Source organism: Carcharhinus amblyrhynchos, chromosome 4 (assembly GCF_965287045.1).
Source record: "Carcharhinus amblyrhynchos chromosome 4, sCarAmb.v2.hapA, whole genome shotgun sequence".
NCBI lineage: Eukaryota > Metazoa > Chordata > Chondrichthyes > Carcharhiniformes > Carcharhinidae > Carcharhinus > Carcharhinus amblyrhynchos.
Genome location: NC_137327.1, coordinates 92,171,884 through 92,196,049, shown reverse-complemented (window position 1 = coordinate 92,196,049; position 24,166 = coordinate 92,171,884). Strand labels below are relative to the sequence as shown.

The window sequence follows — 24,166 nt, the reverse complement described above, 5'->3', positions numbered from 1 at the left end:
CACACCAAGGGCCCTCCTCATGGATAGTTTTTAGTGTATGCTATCATAAACATTGCCTGCCTTGGTGTCATTTTAAAAATATTCATTCATGTGATGTGGGCATCACTAGCTAGGCCAACATTTATCAATGACTTCTGTATTCAAGAGTTTGACTATTTTTGCATAAAAAATGACTTTACAGCAATACTTGTGCATACTCTATTTAAAAATGTGTTCAGTTGTATAGATTTCATTTTTTAAAATAAGAAACTAGATCAAATATAGATGTATTAACTCAATGACTATGGCACTGCAAGTACCACAGATATGCTTATGTTACAGGTGCGATGCATAGTATTTTTGATTCTTATTTTAAGAAAACAATGAGGAATTTTAGGATGTTTACTTTCATCACAAAAAGAGCTGAACCACAGCACAAATATATTTCACTTTGTTTTATAAGTCCTATGAATGAATGCCACAGAAAATGGTTCAGTTTTGTTGTATTTGACACAAATGAGACAAAATCCATAAGTGGTATATGCTAGCAACTCAAGCTACATAAAAAAGTCAATGAGAACTAGGAAATAAAGCAATCTTAAAAACTTACATCAACACATTTAAAACATAAATGCTTGAGAATTTTTACATAAAGGGAAAATAAAAGTCAATGAACACACAATTAAAGACATAATACTGCATTTGTAAACATGTAATTATAATTAACACAAACGTGGCATACAATGCGCAGGGTTGATCAAATTAAGCACATTGCTATATACCACAGAGTTTTATTATACACTCTGCCCAGGCAGAATAAGTTATCAACAAGCCCAATTACTTTACAGATATTTGTAATTGCAAATTCAGATGACTCCGGAGGGAAAGATTCACCGGAGTTCCTCCACTGACACTAGCCACTTTCCATTTTCAATTGCAAATACAGTCCCCATCACTGATTTCATACTCGCTTATCATGAACAGCTGCTTAGAATCAGGCAAATAGCACATCATCATCGTTTGCATCAATTTCAGAGATATTAAAACTTAAACTGTTGTCTCTTAAAGAAAAAAGTACAAACGTCCCACAGATCTTCAACAGGTTACAGCGCACAAGAGAATCCTGCAAAAGTTCTCGTATTAGTCTTTAAAACTGCATTTAAATACTACACATAGTAGTAATTGGAATTGAGGAATAACAAAATGTTATCTATTCTTAAAACAAAATTCCTTATACTATGCTTTTCAAGTCAAAGTGGACATAAACATATTTCAATCCACTCTGAGGTCCCATTTCAGACTACTTTGAACAATTGTTAGAGAAAAAAATTATCTGGAATCAGTAATAACTTGAAGAAAGATGCTATAATTGAAATTTTATGCACCACTACAAAAATGCAATTTCTTTACTGTTCATTGCTTTAAACACCTGAGGCATTGGTAACTAACATTTCAATTGATATTTCTTTTAAAAATGACTTAAGATCAAATGTAAGCACAGTAACAATAATTTGGTCAAATAAACATCATTTTATTCATCCTCACCCCCTTTACTTTATAAAGCAACATGCTCAGCAAGCTTAATTTGTAGATGCTCAGTGAAGGAATGCTGTACAGTTGTGCATTTCAATAGCTTTGTAGATTAAGAAATGATTTCAGAAGCTTCTTAACAATGGTCTACCAAACTGGAGGAAATGAAGCAGAACAATAAATGGAAAGTCAACATTTTACTGACAGGTTAGTGGTTTAATTATTTACAAACACAATTTTGCAAGACATTAAGAGCTGTTCACGATCATTATGTGCTCCAATATCATTCTCAATCACTCTACACTGCCATTCTTCACAACTTCCCATGAACTGTTTAACACATATTTCAACAAAATACCTGCAACGTGAAACATTCCACATTATCTGCTGTCTTTGTGAGCCATTCTTCTCAGCTGTTCTGGATTATTATAGCAGAGTTTAATGGCACACTGCACTTTAGCTCTTATACATCTTGTGTCCCGTGGGTTTCTCATAAGTGCAGCAAACCTGCTCGGCCAGTATGTTCAGATTAACATATGGATCAGTTTCTCTATTTAACACTCCTATTTATTTATACATAGCATTATTCAGGAAGCAGCTGGGCATCTTGTACATTTTACAAAAATCAGGCAGATCTTGTGAAATTGCTCAAATTCATAAATGGTACAATCCAGTAGTGCAACACCTTGTAGCTTAATGTTCTGAACGGGACACTGTGTGGATGCAGGATGTGAGAAAGTGTTTTAGTCCATCAAGTCCTTGGTCGTATAAATATTCCACATACCAGTTCCACACTTTTCCCTAATCAAAAACAAATGATAATTAAAAGGGATTCCATGGGATGGAGCTCTGTAACTGGATTAATCACAGACACAAATTAAAGTTCCTCTTTATGACCCTGACATTTATAAGGTAGTTGCTTACGTATCTGAAGTATTTCGCTCTTACAATATTAAACACTTAAAGTAATAAACCATATGAAGGGTTGAGAGAACAAGACTATGGGAAAGAGAAATAATATTGGGTGGGGGGGGAATGGCAGGGAAGAATGCTAAGGAGAAACAGAATGAAAAAGTGAAGAAAAAAAGAAAAGGAAAGAAACAAGCTCACATTTATATTGCACATTTTAAATCCTCACGCCCCGAAATGCCAAGCAATGAAATTACTTAGAAACATAGTTACTGTGGCAGCAAAGAAAAGCCCCACAAAGAACAATAAGCTAAATGACCAGACAATAGCTGTTTATAGTGTTACTGGTGAAGAGATGTCTGTTAGATGGGACATCAGAATTCTCCTGCACTATTAAGGAACAGCAATATATTTCTAAGTCAGGAAGGTGCAATGTGTGAATTGGAGGGAAATGTGGAGGTGGTATTGTTTTCCATGTGACTGATGTATTTCCAGGGTCTTGATGGTAAAATTTCTCCCAGTTTGTTAGGTGCTGTCAAAGAAGCTTTGGCAAGTTGCGAAAGTGCATCTTGTAGGCATTACTCATTGCACCAGTGATGACGAAAAAGAACATTTAAGGTGGTGGATAAGGTGCTAACCAAGTATATTGCTTTGTTCAAAGTTATTGGAACTGCACTCATCCAGGCAAGTATTCCATTACCCTCCTGACCTGTGCCCTGCAGGTGGTTTAAAAGCAAGTCAGGTGAGTTACTTGCTACAAAATATCCAATGACAACCACCACAATGTTATGTTGAGGGATTCAGTGATGGTAATGAACATGAAGGCAGGTGATTAGGCTGTCTCCTGTTGAAGATTGCCTGGCATGTGTATGGTGCAAATGTTACTTCCACATTAGCTGTTGTATGTACATAAAAGGGCAAGGACTTTGACGCTTTACTATCTCATCCTAAAGGCAGTGTGTTGTTTGAATCCACAGTTCCCTGACTCAAAAGACAAGAGTGTTACTGCTGAGTCAAAGTGGACAGAGGGAAGGTGAAAATATGTAACTGAAAGGAATGGAAAACAAGAATATAATGGAGAGAGACAAGAGGGGGCATGATAAAAGGCAGGAGTCAGGGAAGGGTAGAGAAAGCAAATGGCTGAAAGAAAATGGCCAATTCATCTAACCTAGACATCTTTAGGCTGTGGGGGGAAGCCAAAGCACCCAAGGGAAACACATGCAGACACAGGGACAAAGTGTGAAGTCCACACAGTGATCAAAAATCAGAATCGAACCTGGATCCCTGATGCTGTGAGGCAGCAGTGCTAACTACTGTCCCATCCTTTAATCTAGGATAAACTATCAGTTTATGTCAAAATACAACAGATTATCATATCTGTATGCACAAGACCCCAGGTGGATTGATCAAATCTCATTTTCTCATCAATATCCTTTGGAAAAATATTTATTTTGCATACCTGTATTGCATGCAATTGTTTTTTCCCATTTGGCCACACCTGCAAAAAAAAAAGATGAATATTGGATTATCAAGGTTAAAACTATGAGCATTTTATTCGTAAATTTGATTCTGTACTCAGTTAACTAAATGAAATATTTCACAATGACTTTGGTGTGCCAGCCAACCTACTGATGAGTTCACCATGGTTCTTTAGAAAATCTGGCACAATAAACATTCAAGAGATTATGATCCAATCGCGAACCAATATAAACAATTGAAATTCTGGTTCCTGTGTACAAATTCTGTGGGGGAGATATAATAAGTTAAACATATTTAAGTCATAGTTTAAACCCTGCTCCCCTGAAACCTGAAATATCACTATCAGTAGCCCGTGTCATAAAACAATCAAACACATTTGCAAACAAGTGCATTTAAAAAAAAACAACTTTAGCCATAAAAATTGGGCCAGTCTGATTTTAAAGAATCAAGAGCCAATATTGGGGTGGAATATATATAGCAAACGACTGGCTCCTAACAGTGCAATGACAGAGGTGAACAATACATATCTAAAAGAATGTTGCCAGAAATGTAGAAATCATATACCTACTGTATATGGTATTCCATTAGACTAAAATATTATTGAGTTTATAGTAGATATTTTAACATAACTTTGACAAAGGGTCATCAGGATTTAAAACATCAGCTCTTTTCTCTCCTTACAGATGCTGCCAGACCTGCTGAGACTTTCCAGCATTTTCTCTTTTGGTTTAACATACTTTGTTGATTAACATTTGTGACAAACTCCAGTTATCAATATTTTGATACTAGTTTTCAAAAAATTGCAATAATGTTCAAAAATTAATTTATTAAACATTATTATTGTTACACACATTCCATGACTGGAGTAAAATGATTGCATTGCACAAGGTGTCAAACAAGAAGGAAGAATTAAAAAAAGGAGGAATTAAACAGACTAGATGAAATAGCTTCAGTGAAAAGTGACATATAAGATGAACAGATAGGTAAATTAGACTAAGGTTGAAATCACAAAGGACTGCAGAAACTGAATGAGGAAGATATAAATGATATTTCAGAAAAGTCAACAGGGTGGTGGCAATGAGACTTTGAAAGAACAGCAAGAGAATTAGAGAATGCAATGTTCAAATGAAGATCAAGTGTCAGAGGTGAAGTAGACAAGTAAAAATGAAATTACAACAGAAGAATACTTTGTATGTTTCAAATCAAAATTTCTATTAGAAATAATCTCTTGAAAATAAACAGTCTAGCCTGTATAGGGTATAGCTTTATGCCCTCTTTACCAACAGATCTATCCAGGGAGTTGACAAGTTTCCCTTGAGTTACTAATCTGTACCAATAGTAAATACATTTAGTTTTGGTCTATAGATAAGCAAGCACATATGAAAAGTGAAATTATAAAGGTGACATATTAGTGATTCAGAAGTTCATAGGTATAGGCCAAATTTTAGATCAATGCAGCCTTGAATGCAAGGTTACAATGGTTGTATCATTTTGTAGTTCAACAGTGACATTCCAAGATAATGACAGAGTTGCACTAGTACAAACAGAATAAAATTTACTGTCACTAATCAATTTGTGGTAATACGGATCGCCTGCAATCTTTGCACTTGGATCCTAATTCATAATCAATGCCTACCTTCTGGATAAAATTCATGGCATGTCCCATGAGTGCAGGATGATTAACAATTGTAAAGCTGCTCACAGAATCTGGAACCCTTGTCTGTGCTAGCAGATTGTGTTCAATTCCAATACCCATGGGGTGAATGTCTTGTTCAAAGTTTCTTGATGTCCACAAGCAGCTGACAGCAACCTTCATGAGTGTGTTGTATTGATGAAACGTTTTCCTGTTCACCTGCAAACCTAAATGCACCTGTAAAACATTTAGAATATATTTGGAATGCCTGCTTATCAAATTATTTACCTAGATCTGATTCAATAAAGGTTCAGAATTAAAATTGTGCAAACACATTCAGACAAATGGACATTTTATCCCATTGAACACAACACACCATCAGTGCCACTGATCTGTGGTAGCATCAAATTCAATAGTCCTGCCCATTCTTCCTGACATCAGGTAGCCTTGATTACATACCTTTTAGTTAATTTATTTTTAAAATAAACCAGGGTACCAAATATTCCAGCAAGGAGTTAGTCATAGTGATACAGTATGCAGCACTTTGGCCATTGCCAGACAGACAAACTAATTCCACCTTCCAGCAGTTGGCCCATTGCCTCATATGCCTTGGCATCACAAGTGCACATCTAAATAAGGAAGGAGGCATTAAAATGCAGCATTTCAAGATTAAACATTCAAAATTCAAGCTACTGCTTAAATGAGTGTGATTCATCCATGCAAATTAAAAGTAATTTGCCCCAGTAAGCAATATTTATGCATGGATTGCCCCATCAATAAATTGTGCCTAGGTAATTTTTAATTCACTGAACATGTGAAACAGCAATAAAATATAGTTAGATGATGGCTTTAAATGGGAAATTACTATGGATTTGTTGATCCTAAAAATCTATTGGGCAATGGATTCCTCAAAGGATCCTTTATGGTATACTCAACAACAAGATGAAAATACTAATACAAAGACAAAATGCTCTTGGAGGCTAGAAATGTGAAATATAAACAGAAAATTGCTTAAATGACCATGCTAGTCGACTTCTACATTTTCTAGTATGTTATCTGTACAAAGCTGAAAAAACTCAATACTAAAGGACAACTCCTCAATAAGATTTAGCTAATGGAGTTTCTCCTGGTGAATCTGAGAATATACCATTTTATCCCATTGAACACAACACACCATCAGTGCCACTGATCTGGGACAGCATCAAATTCAATAGTCCTGCCCATTCTTCCTGACAACATCAGGTAGCCTTGATTATATATTTTTCAGTTAATTTATTTTTAAAATAAACCAGGGTACCAAATATTCCAGCAAGGAGTTAGTCATAGTGACACAGTATGCAGCACTTTGGCCATTGCCAGACAGACAAACTAATTCCATTTTCCAGCAGTTGGCCCATTGCCTTATATGCCTTGGCATCACAAGTGCACATCTAAATAAGGAAGGAGGCATTAAGCAGAAGCACTGGCAAGGAAGTGGCATGTGGTCAGTGCTCTGTAAGCAGAATGGGGGAGTCTGGAAGGAGCAGAATGATACTGGATGGAATTCTTCCAAAAACTGGCCCATGTGCCAATCTGTCAGAGCAAAGATCGGTGCATGTGCAGTAGACCTGCACCGCCAGCCACCCGATCGCTGGTGAGCCCTGTGACTCCGCACCACTAGCCATGTGACACCCCCGCCCCCAACTAGCAGCCGCAGACACACATAGGCCCAGCAGTAGGCCTGCTACACAGCCTCCACTGCATTATGTTTTTTTGAATGAGGGTGGCTCTGCAAAGGCTATGGCAATAGAGGTATGATAGTGCTAGAGCAGCTGGTTATGAAATTATTAAAAATAGAAAAGTGAGATGTAGTGAAAGGAAATGGAACAGGGAGAGCTAAGATTTTGAAAACATTGAAGACGACTGTCCAACAGGGAAGATTGCTAATGGATAAACGTATGTTGCAGGAGTCAGACTCTGGGAAAGGGGTCCTGAGACCCATGAACAGGGAGTTTTGGGGGGAGTAGGATATTGTGGAGTTTGAGACACTTGAGGTGAGTTCCATGATGTGGGAGAACTGGTGAGCAGGTATTTGAAAGCCTAATATCTGGCTGAGACAATGAGAAAGAGGACAATGTCTGGTAGTATTAGCTGGTTCTGGCAAAATTGACAGAGTGAGAGCAGAGGAGAATGCGAGTCGATAACCATGCATCTTTTACTGCCACTCTCACTAACATTATCTCAGCCCAACCATCTTTAGAAGTCAGGTTCTCAACGATACCATTGCTGACCATGTGCTTGTGTTTCACTTAAAGAACAAGCTCCATAGTTACAGGTTTTACAATTTTCGGTCACAGTAGGTCCAGAAGAGGAAGTTGGAGAGAAGAGGCAGCAACAATAGAGGTCAACACAACTAGGAGGGAGAGGTGGAAGGTATTGGCACCGTGAATTGGGATAGGAGCTGCAGATGTGCTGTCCAGCTTTACCTAATGCTGAGGTGAAAAGTTGCAAAAGCTTCTCGGCCTTTTGGCTAAGATCAAGTGTAGTATCGACATACTGCACTTGGTTGAAGTCATTAGGTTACATTTTAGCTTCATTTGAAACAACTATTTAAAGCGGCATCTCGACCTTTTGGCTAAGATGCACATGAGATCAAGCCTTGGAGGAGGAGCTATGCCTACTCCAATCAGCTTGGATCATGTAGATCAAGTCCAAGACATAAGGCGAGAGCCCTGTCTTGTTAGCTTGGATCGGGAATGTCTCAACTTGTTGGGACTCTGAATTGGATTTGATTTGATTGGATTGAATTGAAATAAAGTATATTAAAAAAGTTGCAAAAGCAGTCCCACAACTCCACCTACCTTGGAGAAAAAAAATCAAGGAGATCTCAACGAGGCTCAGACAGAGGAAAGTATCTAGCCTGAAATGCAGGCATGGCAGAAATAAATGTTCAAGGAAGCAATGTGTGCACTATGAACAAAACTTTGAACACTAAACATGCAAGTTTATTGCTCACAATGAGGACCTATGTTAGTAACTCATACTGTGAAAAACAAAGTGCATCACTGTGTGATTAGAAGTAAATATCACACTTACAGAAGCCAACTATATATAAAATACTATCAATATCAGGCCAGTTGGTAATGCAAACAAAACTAATCACTGGGAAGGAAGTTAGTTAATTAAAATCAGATCTGAAGAATGAGTCAGCAAATACAAATTTAATAATCATCTCTAATAGCAACAACAAAGCTCGTATGGGTTTCTCACAGCAAATAAATTACAAGACAAAGACTTCGCAATGAAGGAGAAAATATGAAAGATAAATGAACTAAAGAAAACAAAAGTGCGATAAATAAAATCTCAGTAATGGCTGTGAATCAAAGGAAGTATAGCAAAGCTGCCTTGTCTGAAGCAGATTTCTTGGGCAACAAGGAAATAAAAGGACAAAGAAAATAAGCAACCTGAGGCAGGAAACAAGCAACATATAATTAGTATTCTCCAGGGAAAAGCATGATTTTTCAGGCAAATAAACGCAATAAAATTGCATTAGTTTATATTCAAAAATTACAATATTGTGAGGATGTTAATTTAAAAGGTCAATAATGAAAGCCATCTGACAGGACTGAAAAATTAAAGTCAAAGCTTTGTCAATCAGTGAAAATTATAAATGAATTAAACCTCGTATTAAAGTTTGTTTTAAAGGTTTATATGAATTTTGTTTCATCAGTTTATGGGATGTGGGCTTTACTGACTTGGCCAGCATTTATTGCCCATCCCTAATTGCCCTCGAGAACACTGCAACACCATAAGATATAGGAGCAATAGTCAGCTATTCAGCCCATCATGTCTGCTCTGTCATTCAATGTAGTCCTGATTGATCTGATACAATAATCCTCAATTCCACTTTCCTGCCTTATCGCCTTATCCCTTGATTCCCTTATTGATTAAAAATCTGTCTATATCAGCCTTGAACATACTTAATAATCCAGCCTCTGCAGCCCTTTGTGGTAATGAACTCCACAGATTCATTACATTGAGAGAAAAAATTTCTTCTCATCTCAGTGTTAAATTGTCAACTCTGAGATTATGCCCACTAGTCCTAGAGTCTCCCACAAGGAGAACCAAACTGTCAGCATCAACCGTATTGAGCCCCCTAAGAATACTAAATGTCTCAATAAGGTCTTCTTTCATTCTTCTAAATTCCAATGAGTACAAGCCCAAACAACTCAACCTCTCCTCCATAAGAAAATCCCTCCATGCCTGGGAGTAATGTTGTAAACATTCTCTGGACTGCCTCTAATGCCAGTATATCTTTCTTTAGATAAGGGGACCAAAACTGTTTACAATATTCCAGGTATGGTCAAACAAGTACATTTTATAATTTTAGCGAGACTTATACTTCCTAACCTTTGAAATAAAGGCCAACATTCTAGTTGCCTTTCCTGTAATTACTAAACTTGCATACAAGCTTTTTGTGATTTACGCACAAGGATCCTCAAATCCCTGTGCGGCAGCTTTCTCCATTTAAATAATATTCAGCTCTTTTATTCTTCCTACCAAAGTGCATAACTTCACATTTTACTACATTCTTTTTAGTTTTATCACAGCTTGGTATGGTTCCTGCTCTCCCCAAGACCACAAGGAACTACAAAAAGTCGTGAATGTAGCCCAGTCCATCAGGCAAACCAGTCTCCCATCCATTGACTCTGTCTACACTTCCCACTGCCTCGGCAAAGCAGCCAGCATAATTAAGGACCCCACGCACTCTGGACATTCTCTTCCACCTTCTTCCATTGGGAAAAAGATACAAAAGTCTAAGGTCACATACCAACTGACTCAAGAACAGCTTCTTCTCTGCTGCCATCAGACTTTTGAATGGACTTATCTTGCATTAAGTTGATCTATCTTTACACCCCAGCTATGACTGTAACACTACATTTTGCACTCTCTCATTTCCTTCTCTATGAACGGTATGCGTTGTCTGTATAGTGCGTAAGAAACAATACTTTTCACTGTATGTTAATTATGTGACAATAATAAAACAAACATTACATTCAATCTGCCAATTTTTTGCCCACTCACTTGTCTATATTCCTTTGTAGATGGTATGGCATCCTCACCACTTGCCTTCCCACCTATTTTTGTGTTATCCACAAACTTGGTGTTAATACATTCACTTCCCTCATCCAAGTCGTTTATATTGCAAATAATTGTGATCCCTTTGGCATTCCACAAGTTACAGGTTGCCATTCTGAAAATGCCTCTCTTATCCCAACACTGCTTTCTGCTAGTTGTCATGATGTGGATATGCCGGCGTTGGACTGGGGTAAACACAGTAAAAAGTCTGACAACACCAGGTTTTAGTCCAACCGATTTATTTGATAGTAAACTCACAAGCTTTCAGGTTAGCCCCTTCGTCAGGTGAATGGAGAGTTATTCTGCTAGTTGACCAATCTATCCATGTTAATATACTATCCCTAGCACTCTTATTTTAAAGTAGCCTTTTCTGCAGTACCTTATTGAATGCTTTTTGAAATTCCAAATATATTACATCGACTGGTTCCCATTATCTACTTGCTTATTACCATTTCAAAAGAATTCTAATAAATTTGTCAGACATGATTTCCCCTTCTTGAAGCCTTGCTGACTCTGCTTGATTATACTGTGTATTTCTACACAATATATACTATAACATCCTTTATAATAGACTCTAACATTTTACCAATGACACATGTTAAACTAAATAGACATAAGAACATAAGAACATAAGAAATAGGAGCAGGAGTAGGCCATCTGGCCCTTCGAGCCTGCCCCGCCATTCAATAAGATCATGGCTGATCTGTCGTGGCTCAGTTCCACTTTCCCGCCCTCTCCCCATAACCCTTAATCCCCTCTCTTATCAAGAACCCATCAACCCGCTTCTTAAAAATATTTAGCGAGGCAGCCTCCACCACTTCAACGGGCAGAGAATTCCAGAGATTCACCACCCTTTGAGTGAAGAAGTTCCTCCTCAACTCCGTTCTGAACCGCCCCCCCTTTATCTTGAGGCTGTGCCCCCTAGTCCTACTGTCTTTTTTGAGCGGGAAGAGTCTTTCCACCTCTATCCTATCCATCCCATTCATCATCTTATACGTCTCAATGAGATCTCCCCTCATTCTTCTAAACTCTAACGAGTACAAGCCTAGTTTATTCAGCCTCTCCTCATAGCTCAACCCCCTCAACTCCGGTATCAGCCTAGTAAACCTCCTCTGCACTCCCTCCAAGGCCAAAATATCCTTGCGCAGGTGCGGCGCCCAAAACTGCACACAGTACTCCAGCTGCGGCCTCACCAAAACCTGTTTAAAATAAGTTTAAAGCACTTTGTTCTTTGTAGAACTGTTTAAAGCATTTACTTATTGTATTTACTGCTTTAAGAATTGTGAGGGAGTGATTATCAGGCAGTTGTGGCCCATCAGCTTTAATTATCAAGTGTCCACACGGTGAAGCCTTACATTGTTTGCTGGAGCAGACGAGGAAGGAGCATCAGAGAGAAAGCTAAGACTTTACCTGTTAAAAACCTGTTTAAAATAAGTTTAAAGCACTTTGTTCTTTGTAGAACTGTTTAAAGCATTTACTTATTGTATTTACTGCTTTAAGAATTGTGAGGGAGTGATTATCAGGCAGTTGTGGCCCATCAGCTTTAATTATCAAGTGTCCACACGGTGAAGCCTTACATTGTTTGCTGGAGCAGACGAGGAAGGAGCATCAGAGAGAAAGCTAAGACTTTACCTGTTAAAAACCTGTTTAAAATAAGTTTAAAGCACTTTGTTCTTTGTAGAACTGTTTAAAGCATTTACTTATTGTATTTACTGCTTTAAGAATTGTGAGGGAGTGATTATCAGGCAGTTGTGGCCCATCAGCTTTAATTATCAAGTGTCCACACGGTGAAGCCTTACATTGTTTGCTGGAGCAGACGAGGAAGGAGCATCAGAGAGAAAGCTAAGACTTTACCTGTTAAAAACCTGTTTAAAATAAGTTTAAAGCACTTTGTTCTTTGTAGAACTGTTTAAAGCATTTACTTATTGTATTTACTGCTTTAAGAATTGTGAGGGAGTGATTATCAGGCAGTTGTGGCCCATCAGCTTTAAATCAGCGCCAAGTTTAAAAGGAGGCCTGGTGTAGATAGCGGGCAGCGTCGGAGCGGGCAGCGGAGTGAGAGGGAAGCAGAGTGAGCTATTAGGGCTTAATATCAAAAAGGGCTGGAAGGTAAAAAGGCCAGGTGGAAAGAACAAGGAAAAAAAAAAATTTTTTTTTCAAAACTACTACAGCAAAAAACAAGGAAAAAATTTTTCCCACAACAAATTATATTGAATAATGGAGGGACATGTGATGTGCGGTTCCTGTATGATGTGGGAACTGGTGGACCCCAGGGTCCTTCCCAGAGACCATGTCTGCAGTAAGTGCAGGTTGCTGGAGGAGCTCCAGCTCAAGGTGGATGAGCTGGCCTCTGAGCTACAGACACTGAGGCTCATCAGGGGGAGAGAGGGTGTCATTGTCAATGGGGTGCAAGTGACATCCACCCCCTCTAGACTGTCTAAATCTAAGGGTCAGGAACAAAAGGGGGCTGCTGGGAGGAGGAAGGGGGGTGAGGAGCGGAGGCCTCAGCCTCTTAATCTGCATAACAGGTTTGAGGTTCTTGCTTCCACTCTGGAAGAGGACGAGGCAGGTGAGGTTGGTGAGCAAACTGCACACGGTACAGTGATGCAGCAGGACATAGGCAAAGAGAAGGGGAAAAGGAACGTAGTAGTGATTGGGGATAGTGGGGTGAAGGGTATTGACACTGTCCTTTGTCACAATGACAAAGTGCACAGAAGGGTGTGTTGTCTGCCTGGTGCTCGGGTACAGGATGTCGCAGCTGGGCTGCAGAGGAATCTGGAGTGGGAGGGTGAGAACCCAGTTGTGGTGGTACATGTGGGTGCCAGCGACGTAGGCAAAGTGCGGACTGAGGATCTGGGGAGGGAGTATGAGAAGCTGGGAATGGAATTAAAAAGTAGAACCGACAAGGTGGTCTTCTCTGGGCTACTGCCTGAACCGAGTGCATACGGGCGTAGGGTTGACAGGATAAAGGAAGTGAATGGGTGGCTCAGGGATTGGTGTGGGAGGAATGGGTTCGAATTTATGGGGCATTGGCACCAGTATTGGGGTAGGTGGGACTTGTTCGGGCGGGATGGGGTTGGTCTGAATCGTGCTGGGACCAGAGTGCTGGCGAATCGAGTAAAGAGGACTGTAGACAGGGCTTTAAACTAATTAGGGGGGGGGAGGGTGCGAGGGTAGGTGATGTTAGGAGGTCTACAGTTAAGGATAGGGTACAGGTAAGGGAAGAGGCTGAGGATGTCCCAAGTGGTGGCGTTACGGCAAATAGGGTCCAGAAGAAGGCTGGGATGAAAGCGCTTTATCTGAATGCACGAAGCATTCGGAATAAAGTGGATGAGCTGGTGGCGCAGATCGACACAAATGGATACGATCTGGTGGCCATTACAGAGACGTGGCTGCAAGGTGACAGGGACTGGGAGATGAATGTACAGGGCTATCAAGTGTTTAGGAAGGATAGGCAGGAGGAAAGAGGGGGTGGCGTAGCTCTGCTGATTAAGGACAGCATCAAGGTGGTAGCAAGGGATGATATCGGAGCCAAAGAGCAGAAAGTGGAATCGTTGTGGGTGGAGATTAGGACCAGCAAAGGGAGGAAGACGCTGGTGGGTGTCGTCTATAGGCCCCCGAATAATGATCTGGAGGTGGGGCGGGCTGTTAACGCGCAAATAAGTGCGGCGTGCAGGAATGGGACGGCAGTAGTTATGGGGGATTTCAATCTGCATATTGATTGGTCGACCCATGTTGGACGAGGTGGGCTCGAGGAGGAGTTCTTGGAATGCTGCCGGGATAGTTTCCTGGAACAGTGTGTGTTGGAGCCGACGAGGGAGCGAGCTATCTTGGATCTGGTGCTATGTAATGAGGCGGGTAGAATTAGGGACCTTGAGGTGAAGGATCCTCTTGGAGAGAGTGATCATTGTATGGTGGAGTTTCTGTTGCAGATGGAGGAGGAGAAAGTGGGTTCCCGGACACGTGTCCTTTGTTTGAATAGAGGGGAGTATGGTAGGATGAGAGAAGAATTGGCGAATGTGGACTGGGGGAGCGCGTTGGAAGGTAGGTCTGCTGAGGAGCAGTGGAGGATCTTTAAGGAGATCTTTCTTGGTGCTCAGCAGAAATTTATTCCGATGGTTAAAAAGGACAGTAGGAAGAGAGGTAATAAGCCGTGGATAACGAAGGAGGTGAAGGAAAGTGTTAAATTAAAAGCGGAGGAATTTAGAGTAGCTAAGAGCAGTGGGCGAGAAGAGGATTGGGAGAGGTTTAAATGTCAACAAAGATTGACAAAAAAGTTGATAAAGGAGGGTAGAAGAAGCTATGAAGCTGGGCTAGCGCTTAATATAAAAAAGGATAGCAAGAGTTTTTATAAATATATAAAAAGGAAGAGGCTGGCTAGGGTGAACGTTGGTCCCTTAGAGGATGAGAAAGGGGACCTAGTGGTAGGGGATGGGGATATGGCTAAGGTCTTGAATAACTTTTTTGTTTCTGTCTTCAGGGAGGAGGACGTGAATAATTTGCCGGGTGTTAGCGATGGAAAGGTGGTAGGACTGGAGGGTCTTAATGACATTACTGTTACTAGAGAGGTGGTGCGCAACAGACTGGAGGGGCTGATTGTGGACAAGTCCCCAGGACCGGATGGAATGCATCCGAGGGTTCTGAAAGAAATGGCGGAGGTGATAGTGGATGCCTTGGTGGTTATTTTCCAGACGTCGCTGGATTCCGGGGAAGTGCCGGAGGATTGGAAAACGGCTAATGTTACGCCGTTGTTTAAGAAGGGTGCCAGGCAAAAGGCGGGGAATTACAGGCCGGTTAGTTTAACGTCTGTGGTAGGTAAAATGTTAGAATCCGTCATTAAGGAGGAAATTGCGAGGCATCTTGAAGGGAATTGCTTGATAGGGCAGACGCAACACGGTTTCATTAAAGGGAAGTCGTGTCTGACAAATTTACTGGAGTTCTATGAGGATGTGTCTAGGGCGGTGGATAGAGGAGAGCCGGTGGATGTGGTCTTTCTGGATTTTCAGAAGGCGTTTGATAAGGTACCTCACAAGAGGTTACTGCAGAAGGTCAGAGGACATGGAGTTGGGGGTAGGGTGTTAGCGTGGATAGAGGATTGGTTGTCAAATAGGAGGCAGAGAGTGGGGGTCAATGGGTGCTATTCAGATTGGCGGTTGGTGACTAGTGGGGTGCCCCAGGGGTCGGTGCTGGGGCCTCAGCTATTTACCATTTATATAGATGATCTGGAGGAGGGAACCGAGTGTAGGGTGTCGAAATTTGCTGATGACACCAAGATTGGGGGAAAGGCAAATTGTGCGGAGGGTGTGGAGAGTCTGCAGAAGGATCTAGATAGGCTGGGCGAATGGGCCAGGAAATGGCAAATGGAATTTAATGTTGGCAAGTGTGAGGTGGTCCACTTTGGTAGGAAGAATGGTAGGAAGGACTATTACTTACGTGGCGAAAAACTGCAGCAGGCGACGGTGCAGAGGGACCTCGGGGTCCTTGTGCATGAGTCGCAAAAACCCAGCCTGCAGGTGCAGCAGGTGGTCAGGAAGGCGAATGGGATGCTGGCCTTCATAGCGAGGGGGATTGAATATAAAAGTAGGGAGGTCTTGCTGCAGCTGTATAGGGACAATAGTTACATTTTTTTGTCTCCCTCCTTTACTGAATAAGGATGTTACATTGGTAGTTTTCCAATCCTCTGGAACTTTTTCAGAGTTTAAGAATTCTTGGAAGATTACTACCAGCGCACCTGCTATCTCTGTAGCTACTTCCTTTCATATCCTCGGGTGCAACTCATCAGGTTCAAGGGATTTAATCGGCCTTCAGCCACATTAGTTTCCCAGTACTTTTTCTCCAGTGATATAATTGTATTTATTTCCTCTCCCCTTTTTGCCCATTGATTATTTAGTATTTTTGGAATGCAATTAGTGTCTTCTACCCTGAAGACTGACGCAAAATATTTATTTAAGTCCTCTGCCATTTCTAGGTCTCCCATTGTTATTTCCTCAGTCTTTCGCTAAGGGACCTATGTACACTTTGGCCTCTCTCTTCCTTTATATACATTTAAAGAAGCTCTTACTCTCATTTATATATTGCTTGCTAGTTTACCCTCATCTTTTCCCTTTTTTTGGTCAGTTTGTGTTGCTTTTTAAAGCTTTAAAGATAGTATTAAACTGGAAGAAAAAAACATGCATTTTGGGAATGATGAGTGGTAAGCAAGAGGATTGGGAAAGCTTTAAATACTATCCTTAATGTTCTTGGTTAACCATAATTGATTTATCAACTTCCTAGAATCCCTCTTCCTCATTGGGATACTTCTTGTTGTGAGTCATGAACTATTGTCATAAATGCTTGCCATTGCTAGCCAACCGTCCTTTCCGCTCAACTCCTTTGCCAGTCCACTCCTGCCAACTCTGCCCTCATTCCTTTGTGATTACCCTTATTTAAGTACAGCACAGTTATTTCTGATCCACTTTTCTCACTCAAACTGAATACCACATTCTACAATGTTATGGTCACTGTTACCTAGAGAATCTTTTGCTGTTAGATTATTTATTAAACCTGCCTCATTACACATTACCAGATCAAAAATAGCCTAATCTTTTGTTGGATCCACAATATATTCTAGGAAATTGCCCCTAACACACCATCAATACTTCCTCATGGCTACTTCTACTAATTTGATTTTCCTAATCCACAGTCATGATTAATGTACTGCCTTTTTTACATACCTTCATTATCAATTGATTTATTCTCCATGTAATAGTAAAGCCACAGTTGGGTGGCTTATAGACTACTCCCACCAGTGTCGTCTTATTTATTATTTGTTATTTTTTTTTACCTCCACTCGTATGGATTCTACATCTTCCAATCCAAGATTACGTCTTGCTATTGTCTCTATTCCATTTGTACTATCAAAGCTACTCCATCCTATTGTTCCTTTCTGCCTCTCCTTACAAAATGTCATATACGCTTGAATATTCCGTTCCCAGTTTTCATAGAATCATACAGCACAGGAAGCCATTGAATCTGGACTGACCACAATCACAAAGTTTTGATATCCTTGTAACCACATCTCTCTCAGCTGTAGGATCATACCCATTAATCTCAATTTGTGTCGAATACAGCATGTATTTAAGTCGAGAGTCTTTAATTTTGTTTTTTTTAAAAACTATTTTGCCCATTTGATCCTATTAGACGCTTCTTTAAAATATTTGTACACCCTGTCCCTTCCTGTCACAATCTGGATATCATCTAAATAGCTGCCTTGCAATGCTGCCATATCCTTTTGCTTTGTAAACCTATGTATCTCCTCTCCAGAACCATTCTCCCCTCCATTTACTTTAAAGAGATGGTAGTGTGCCACTTTCCTGAACTACTACTATCCCTGTGGTGTCAGTACATTGATGTGGAGATGCTGGCATTGGACTAGGGTAAAACAGCTTAAAGTCCAAACAGGTTTATTTGTAGCAAAAGCCGCAAGCTTTCGGGACAGGCTGTCCCTTCGTCAGGTGGCTGGGAGTGTTGGTACATTCACAGTGAAGTTAGCAAGGGAGTTCCAAATCTCCCAATCTCAGTGACATCAACTATGGCTTTCAGCTTATATTGAGATATGTCTGTAGCCACAAATATTGTGGCTACAAGATCTAGGAATCATGTAGTGAGTAACTCACCTTCTGACTCTCCAGAGCAGGTCCACCATCTACAAAGCGCAAAGATTACCAGAACACACTCCACTTGCTAGGCCACGTGCAATTCCAACAACACTCAAGAAGCTCAACACCATCCAAGACAACACAGTCTACTTGATTGGCATCCCTTCCACAAATATTCAATGTGGCAGAGCAGACCAATCTGAAGTAAGCACTTCACATTTAAAACAAATCAAATGAACTAGCATTCAACATTGCATCTTATAATGACATTTATGTTATTACAATCTTACATTTTTACTTGAATCCAAAGACTTCAAAGCGGTTAGATTTGTACGGCATCTGAAAAAAGTAAAAACGAGTTGTTGCTTTTGATGCATTTTATATTTGCATATCAAAACTATAAAATCTAATTCATTTACCAAAATTTGCTGGACTCTGGGGCGGTTCTAGCAGTTTGGAAAACAGCAAATGTGACACCACTGTTTAAAAATGGTGTACAAAAGGCAAGAAACTATAGACAGGTTAGCTTAACTTAGGTACTGGGGAAAACGTTTGAATTTATTATCAAGGAACAAATAGCAAGACATCTGGATTGAAACTGTCCCATTGGTAAGATACAGCAAGGGTTCATGAAAGGCAGGTTATGTTTAACGAATTTCATGGAATTCTTTGGGGATATTACAAGTGCAGTGGACAACGAGGGACTGGTAGATGTTGCATATCTGGATTTTCAGAAGTCATTCAACAAGGTTCCGCACAAAAGGCTGCTGCATAAGATAAAAGGTGCACAGTGTTACGGGTAATAGATTAGTATAGGTAAAGGATTGGTCAACTAACAGAAAGCAAAGAGTGGGAATAAATAGGTGCTTTTCTGGTTAGCAATGGTAAAAAATTGCAGCATGAAGCTGCATAGAGGGATCTGGGTGTCCTTGTGCATAAATCACAAAAGGTTAGTTTGCAGGTGTAGCAGGTAATTAAGGCGGCAAACTGAATTTTGTCCTTGATTGCTAGGGGAATGGAGTTGAAAAAGAGGGAGGTTTTGCTGCAGCTGTACAAGGTGCCGGTGAGGGCACATCTCGAGTACCGTTTTGGTCTCCTTACTTGAGAAAGGATATACTGGCTTGGAGTGGGTGCAGAGGAGATTCACTAGGTTGATTCCGGAGTCGAGGGTTGGCTTATGAGGAGACACTGAGTAGAATGGGACTATACTCATTGGAATTTAGAAGAATGAGGGGGGGGATTCTTATAAAAACATTTAAGGTTATGAAGGGAATAGATAAGATAGAAGCAGGGAGTTTGCTTCCAGTGGTCGGTGAAACCAAAACTAGGGACCATAGCCTCAAAATAAGGGGGACCAGATTTAGGACTTAGTTGAGGAGGAACTTCTTCACCAGAGGGTTGTGAAGCTGTGGAATTGTCCGCCCAGTGAAGCAGTTGAGGATACATCATTGAATGTTTTTAAGGCAAAGATAGGTTTTTGAACAGTAAAGGAATTAAGGATTGTGGTGAGCGGATAGGTAAGTGAAATCAAGTCCATGAAAAGATTAGCCACTATCTTATAAAATGGTGGAGCAGGCTTGAGGCGCCAAATGGCCTACTCTTGCTCCTAGTTCTAATGCCCTCATTGTATAACTAACTCTTGTTTAATCTATTTCAAATTTGCGTTTTACATATGGCATTCATCACAGAAAAACACCGAGCCTAACAGAGCCATGTAAAGTCTGGCAGCATCTGTGAAGACAGAAACCGAGTTAATGCTTCAAGTCCATGTGACTCTAAAGATGTCATATTAACTTGAAAGTGTAAACTCTGTTTCTGTCTGCACAGATGTAACCAGACCTGCTGAGTTTTTTTGAATACTTTTTGTTTTTATTTCAGATTTTCAGCATCCACACAGTATTTTGCTTTTATATCCACAGAGCTATAGGCGGCATGGTAGCACAGTGGTTAGCTCTGCTGCTTCTCAGCTCCAGGGATCTGAGTTCGATTCCCAGCTTGGGTCACTGTCTGTGTGGAGTTTGTACACTCTTGTGTCTGCGTGGGTTTCCTCCGGGTGCTCCGATTTCCTCTCAGTCCAAAGATGTGCAAGTTAGGTTTGATTGGCCATGCTAAAATTGTCCCTTAGTGTCCTGAGATGGGTAGATTAGAGGGATTAGTGGGTAAAATATGTAGGGATATGGGGGAGGGGCCTGGATGGGATTGTAGCTGGTGCAGAATTGATGGGCCAAATGGCCTCTTTCTGTACTGTAGGGTTTCTATGATTTCTATATTTAGATTTTTAAAAATGGACCCACCCAAAGATTTCGGGGAAGGTGATTGAATGCTTGGTTCAAAACATTAGTTACAATATAGGGCGAAATGAAGAAGCAAGAGGTGGAGTGATTTTGAGATAGAAATTTACATCATGGAACTTAGACAACTGAGAGCTTGCTTAACGTCAGTCAAAGAGGAGAAGGTACAAGGCCAGAGCCATTGGTACACAGAATTCGAGAGTGTGGTGAGAGGAAAGGCAATATAGGGCTAGGGATGGTTGCAGAGATACGAGATGCACATAAAAGGATCAGCATTTAAATTTGATGTACTAGTGAAAATCAGAAGCATAGTGAAAATAATTGAGCAAAACCTTGTGCAGGATGGGATGGGACAGAGGCAGCAGGGTTAATCAAGGTACTTTCGTCATCCAGCTGTTACCTCAAAAAATTCAAATCAAACACAATTTTCCCTTGATAAATTTGTGCTGGATCTTCATTCGTGATCCATGTTTGTTTGTGTGGAGGATTAATACTTTCCCAGGTTACAGTTTCTAAAAATTTCTCCACCATTGAATACACTGGCCAAAAGTTGCCAGGTTTATCCTTCTCCCCTTTATTCAATAAGGGTATAATATTTGCATTTCTCTGGCATAATTTGTCTATCCAAAACAAATTCGGAAGGTTGTAGCCAAAAGCTGTACAATTTCTGTCAGAACTTGTTTCAGCAATTAACAATGCACCATATTCTGAGTGGGTAACTTAGCTACCAAGTACTGTCAGCCTTTCTAGTTCCTACTCTTCCGTTGCTGTTACCTCATCCAGTATTTCTTAACCTCCTAATACACAGTAGCTTTGGCAATGTCCTCTTCCTTAATAAACACCAATGCAAGTATGGGGAGGTGATGGGGTAATGGTAATCCAAAGGCTCAGGCTACTTCGCTGGGCATGGCAGCTGGTGAAACTTAAATTCAGTTAATTAATCTAGACTTTAAAAGTGACCATGAAACCACTGTTGATTGTCATAAAAACCCAGCTAATTCACCAATGTCCCTTAGGGAAGGGAATCTCCCACACCTACCTGGACTGGCCTACATGTAACTCCAGACTGAGAGCCAGCTGACTCTTTTAAATGCCGTCTGAAATGGCAACATAGAGACTGGAAACAACATGGGAAACCCAGACCTATCTACCCTCTAGAGTCCACTTTGCTAACATCTGGGAGCTTGTACCAAAATCAGAGGCTGTCCCACAGACTACTCAAAAACAGTCTTTCAGACAATCGCCAGAAACCTCTGGCCTCGTCTGCAGCTGGGATTCTCATGTGCCATCAGTGAATGGAGTTTTGGCTGAGCATCAAATCCTCCATTCTCCACTGGCAGTAGGTCAGAAACAAACGTGATTGGAAAATCCCATTCAAATGATCCAGAGACCACCATTGTCACTCCTGTATTGTCTGAATAATAAATCAGACTCACCAGAGGTGGCGACAGTGATATATAGTTGGGTTGCAGTTGTCCTGGGAGTTCTCAACATCAACTCTGGACCCATGAACTCTCACAGTGTCAGGTCAAACATGGGCAAGGAAACCTCCCACTAGTAAATACCTACCTGCATCTCAGCTGATGAATCAGTACACCATATTGAGTACCATGTGGTGAAACACCAAAAGGTGATTAGGGCACAGAATATAGGGAGGGACATCAACGTCCATCATCAAGAATGGCTCAGTAGTACTACTACTCACTGAGCTGGCTAAATTACATCGCTGCTAGACTGGGTCTGCGGAAGATCATGAGAGAACCAACGAGAGGAAAATCCTACTTAATTTCACCAATCTACCTGCTATACATGCATCTGTTCATAGCAGTATTCGTAGGAGTGACCACTGCAAAGTTCTTACGGAGACAACGTCCTAACTTCATACTGAAGATACCTTCCATTTCGTTGTGTGGCACTACAGCATGCTAAATAGGACAGATTTCAAACAGATCTAGCAACTTAAAACTGGGCATCAGTGAGGCAGCAGACTTAGCAGCAGAAGAATATAGAACATAGAACACCACAGCACAAACAGGCCCTTCGGCCCACAAGTTGCGCCGATCATATCTCTACCTACCAGGTCTATCTATAATCCTCAATCCCATTAAATCCCATGTACTCATCCAGAAGTCTCTTAAAAGATCCCAGCAAGTTCGCCTCCACCAACAGCAGCTGATTCCACTCACTCACCACCCTCTGAGTGAAAGAATTACCCCTGACATCTCCTCTGTACCTACTCCCCAGCACCTTAAACCTGTATCCTCTTGTAGCGACCATTTCAGACCTAGGAAATAGCCTCTGAGAATCCACCCTATCTATACCTCTCAACATTTTATAAACCTCTATCAGGTCACCCCTCATTCTTCGTCTCTCCAGGGAGAAAAGACCTAGCTCCCTCAACCTATCCTCATAAGGCATGCCATCCAATCCAGGCAACATTCTTGTAAATCTCCACTGCACCCTTTCAATAGCCTCCACATCCTTCTTGTAGTGAGGCGACCAGAACTGCACACAGTACTCCAAGTGGGGTCTGACAAGGGTCTTATAAAGTTGCAGCATTACCTCCCAACTCCCAAATTCAATCCCTCGATTGATGAAGGCTAGTACACCGTACGCCACCAACCTTCGTGAAATTGGCAAACTTACCAACCCATCCCTCTACTTCCTCATCCAGGTCATTTATGAAAATGACAAACAGCAAGGGTCCTAGAACAGATCCCTGGGCACTCCACTGGTGACTGACCTCCATGCAGAAAAAGACCCATCTACAACCACTCTCTGCCTTCTGCAGGCAAGCCAGTTCTGGATCCACAAGGCAACAGCCCCTTGGATCCCATGCCCTCTCACTTTCTCAAGAAGTCTTGCATGGGGGACCTTATCAAATGCCTTGCTGAAGTCCATATAAACCACATCCACTGCTCTTCCTTTGTCAATGTGTTTAGTCCCATTTTCAAAGAACTCAACTAGGCTCGTAAGGCACGTCCTGCCCTTGACAAAGCCGTGCTGACTACTTTTGATCATACTAAATTTCTCTAAATGTTCATAAATCCTGTCCCTCAGTATCCTCTCCATCAACTTACCAACCACTGAGGTCAGACTCACCAGTCGGTAATTTCCTGGGCTATCCCTGTTCCCTTTCTTGAAAATAGGAACCACATCCGCAATCCTCCAATCCTCCGGAACCTCTCCCATCTCCATCGATGACGCAAAGATCATCGCTATTGGCTCCGCAATCTCTTCCCTCACCTCCCACAGTAACCTGGGGTATATCCCATCCGGTCCCGGCAACTTATCTATCTTGATGCAATTTAAAAATTCCAACACATCCTCTTTCTTAACATCCACATACTCAATATTTTCAGTCCGCTGCAAACCTGCAGTACAACCACCCAGATCATTTTCCACCGTGAATACCGAGGCAAAGTATTCATTAAGCACCTCTGCCATTTCTACCAGTTCCACACAGACTTTTCCCCCTTCACCTTTTATAGGTCCTATCCCTTCAGATCTCATCCTTTTACTCTTCACATATTTGTAGAACGCCTTGGGGGTTCTCCTTAATTTTACCCACCAAGGCCTTCTCATGACCC

The 24,166-nt window shown here is 41.0% G+C and overlaps 1 protein-coding gene and 1 non-coding gene across 2 annotated transcripts in view; one reads left to right on the top strand and one right to left on the bottom strand.

Annotated features, from left to right (window-relative positions):
- Nucleotides 1–456: 456 nt before the first annotated feature.
- The window catches only part of cenpi (centromere protein I), a 90,960-nt gene continuing 67,250 nt past the window's right edge, over nucleotides 457–24,166 (bottom strand). Inside the window, exons 17-20 of the mRNA XM_080187547.1 lie at nucleotides 18,576–18,624; nucleotides 5,534–5,767; nucleotides 3,878–3,916; nucleotides 457–2,310 (exon numbers count right to left, since the gene is read on the bottom strand). Coding sequence (XP_080043673.1) covers nucleotides 2,203–2,310; nucleotides 3,878–3,916; nucleotides 5,534–5,767; nucleotides 18,576–18,624 — 430 coding nt within the window. The 3' untranslated portion in view covers nucleotides 457–2,202. The remainder of the gene's footprint in view (nucleotides 2,311–3,877; nucleotides 3,917–5,533; nucleotides 5,768–18,575; nucleotides 18,625–24,166) is intronic.
- Nucleotides 8,020–8,218, top strand: LOC145342805 (U2 spliceosomal RNA). The gene has a single exon (XR_013886648.1). It is a non-coding gene; the product is annotated as a U2 spliceosomal RNA (small nuclear RNA).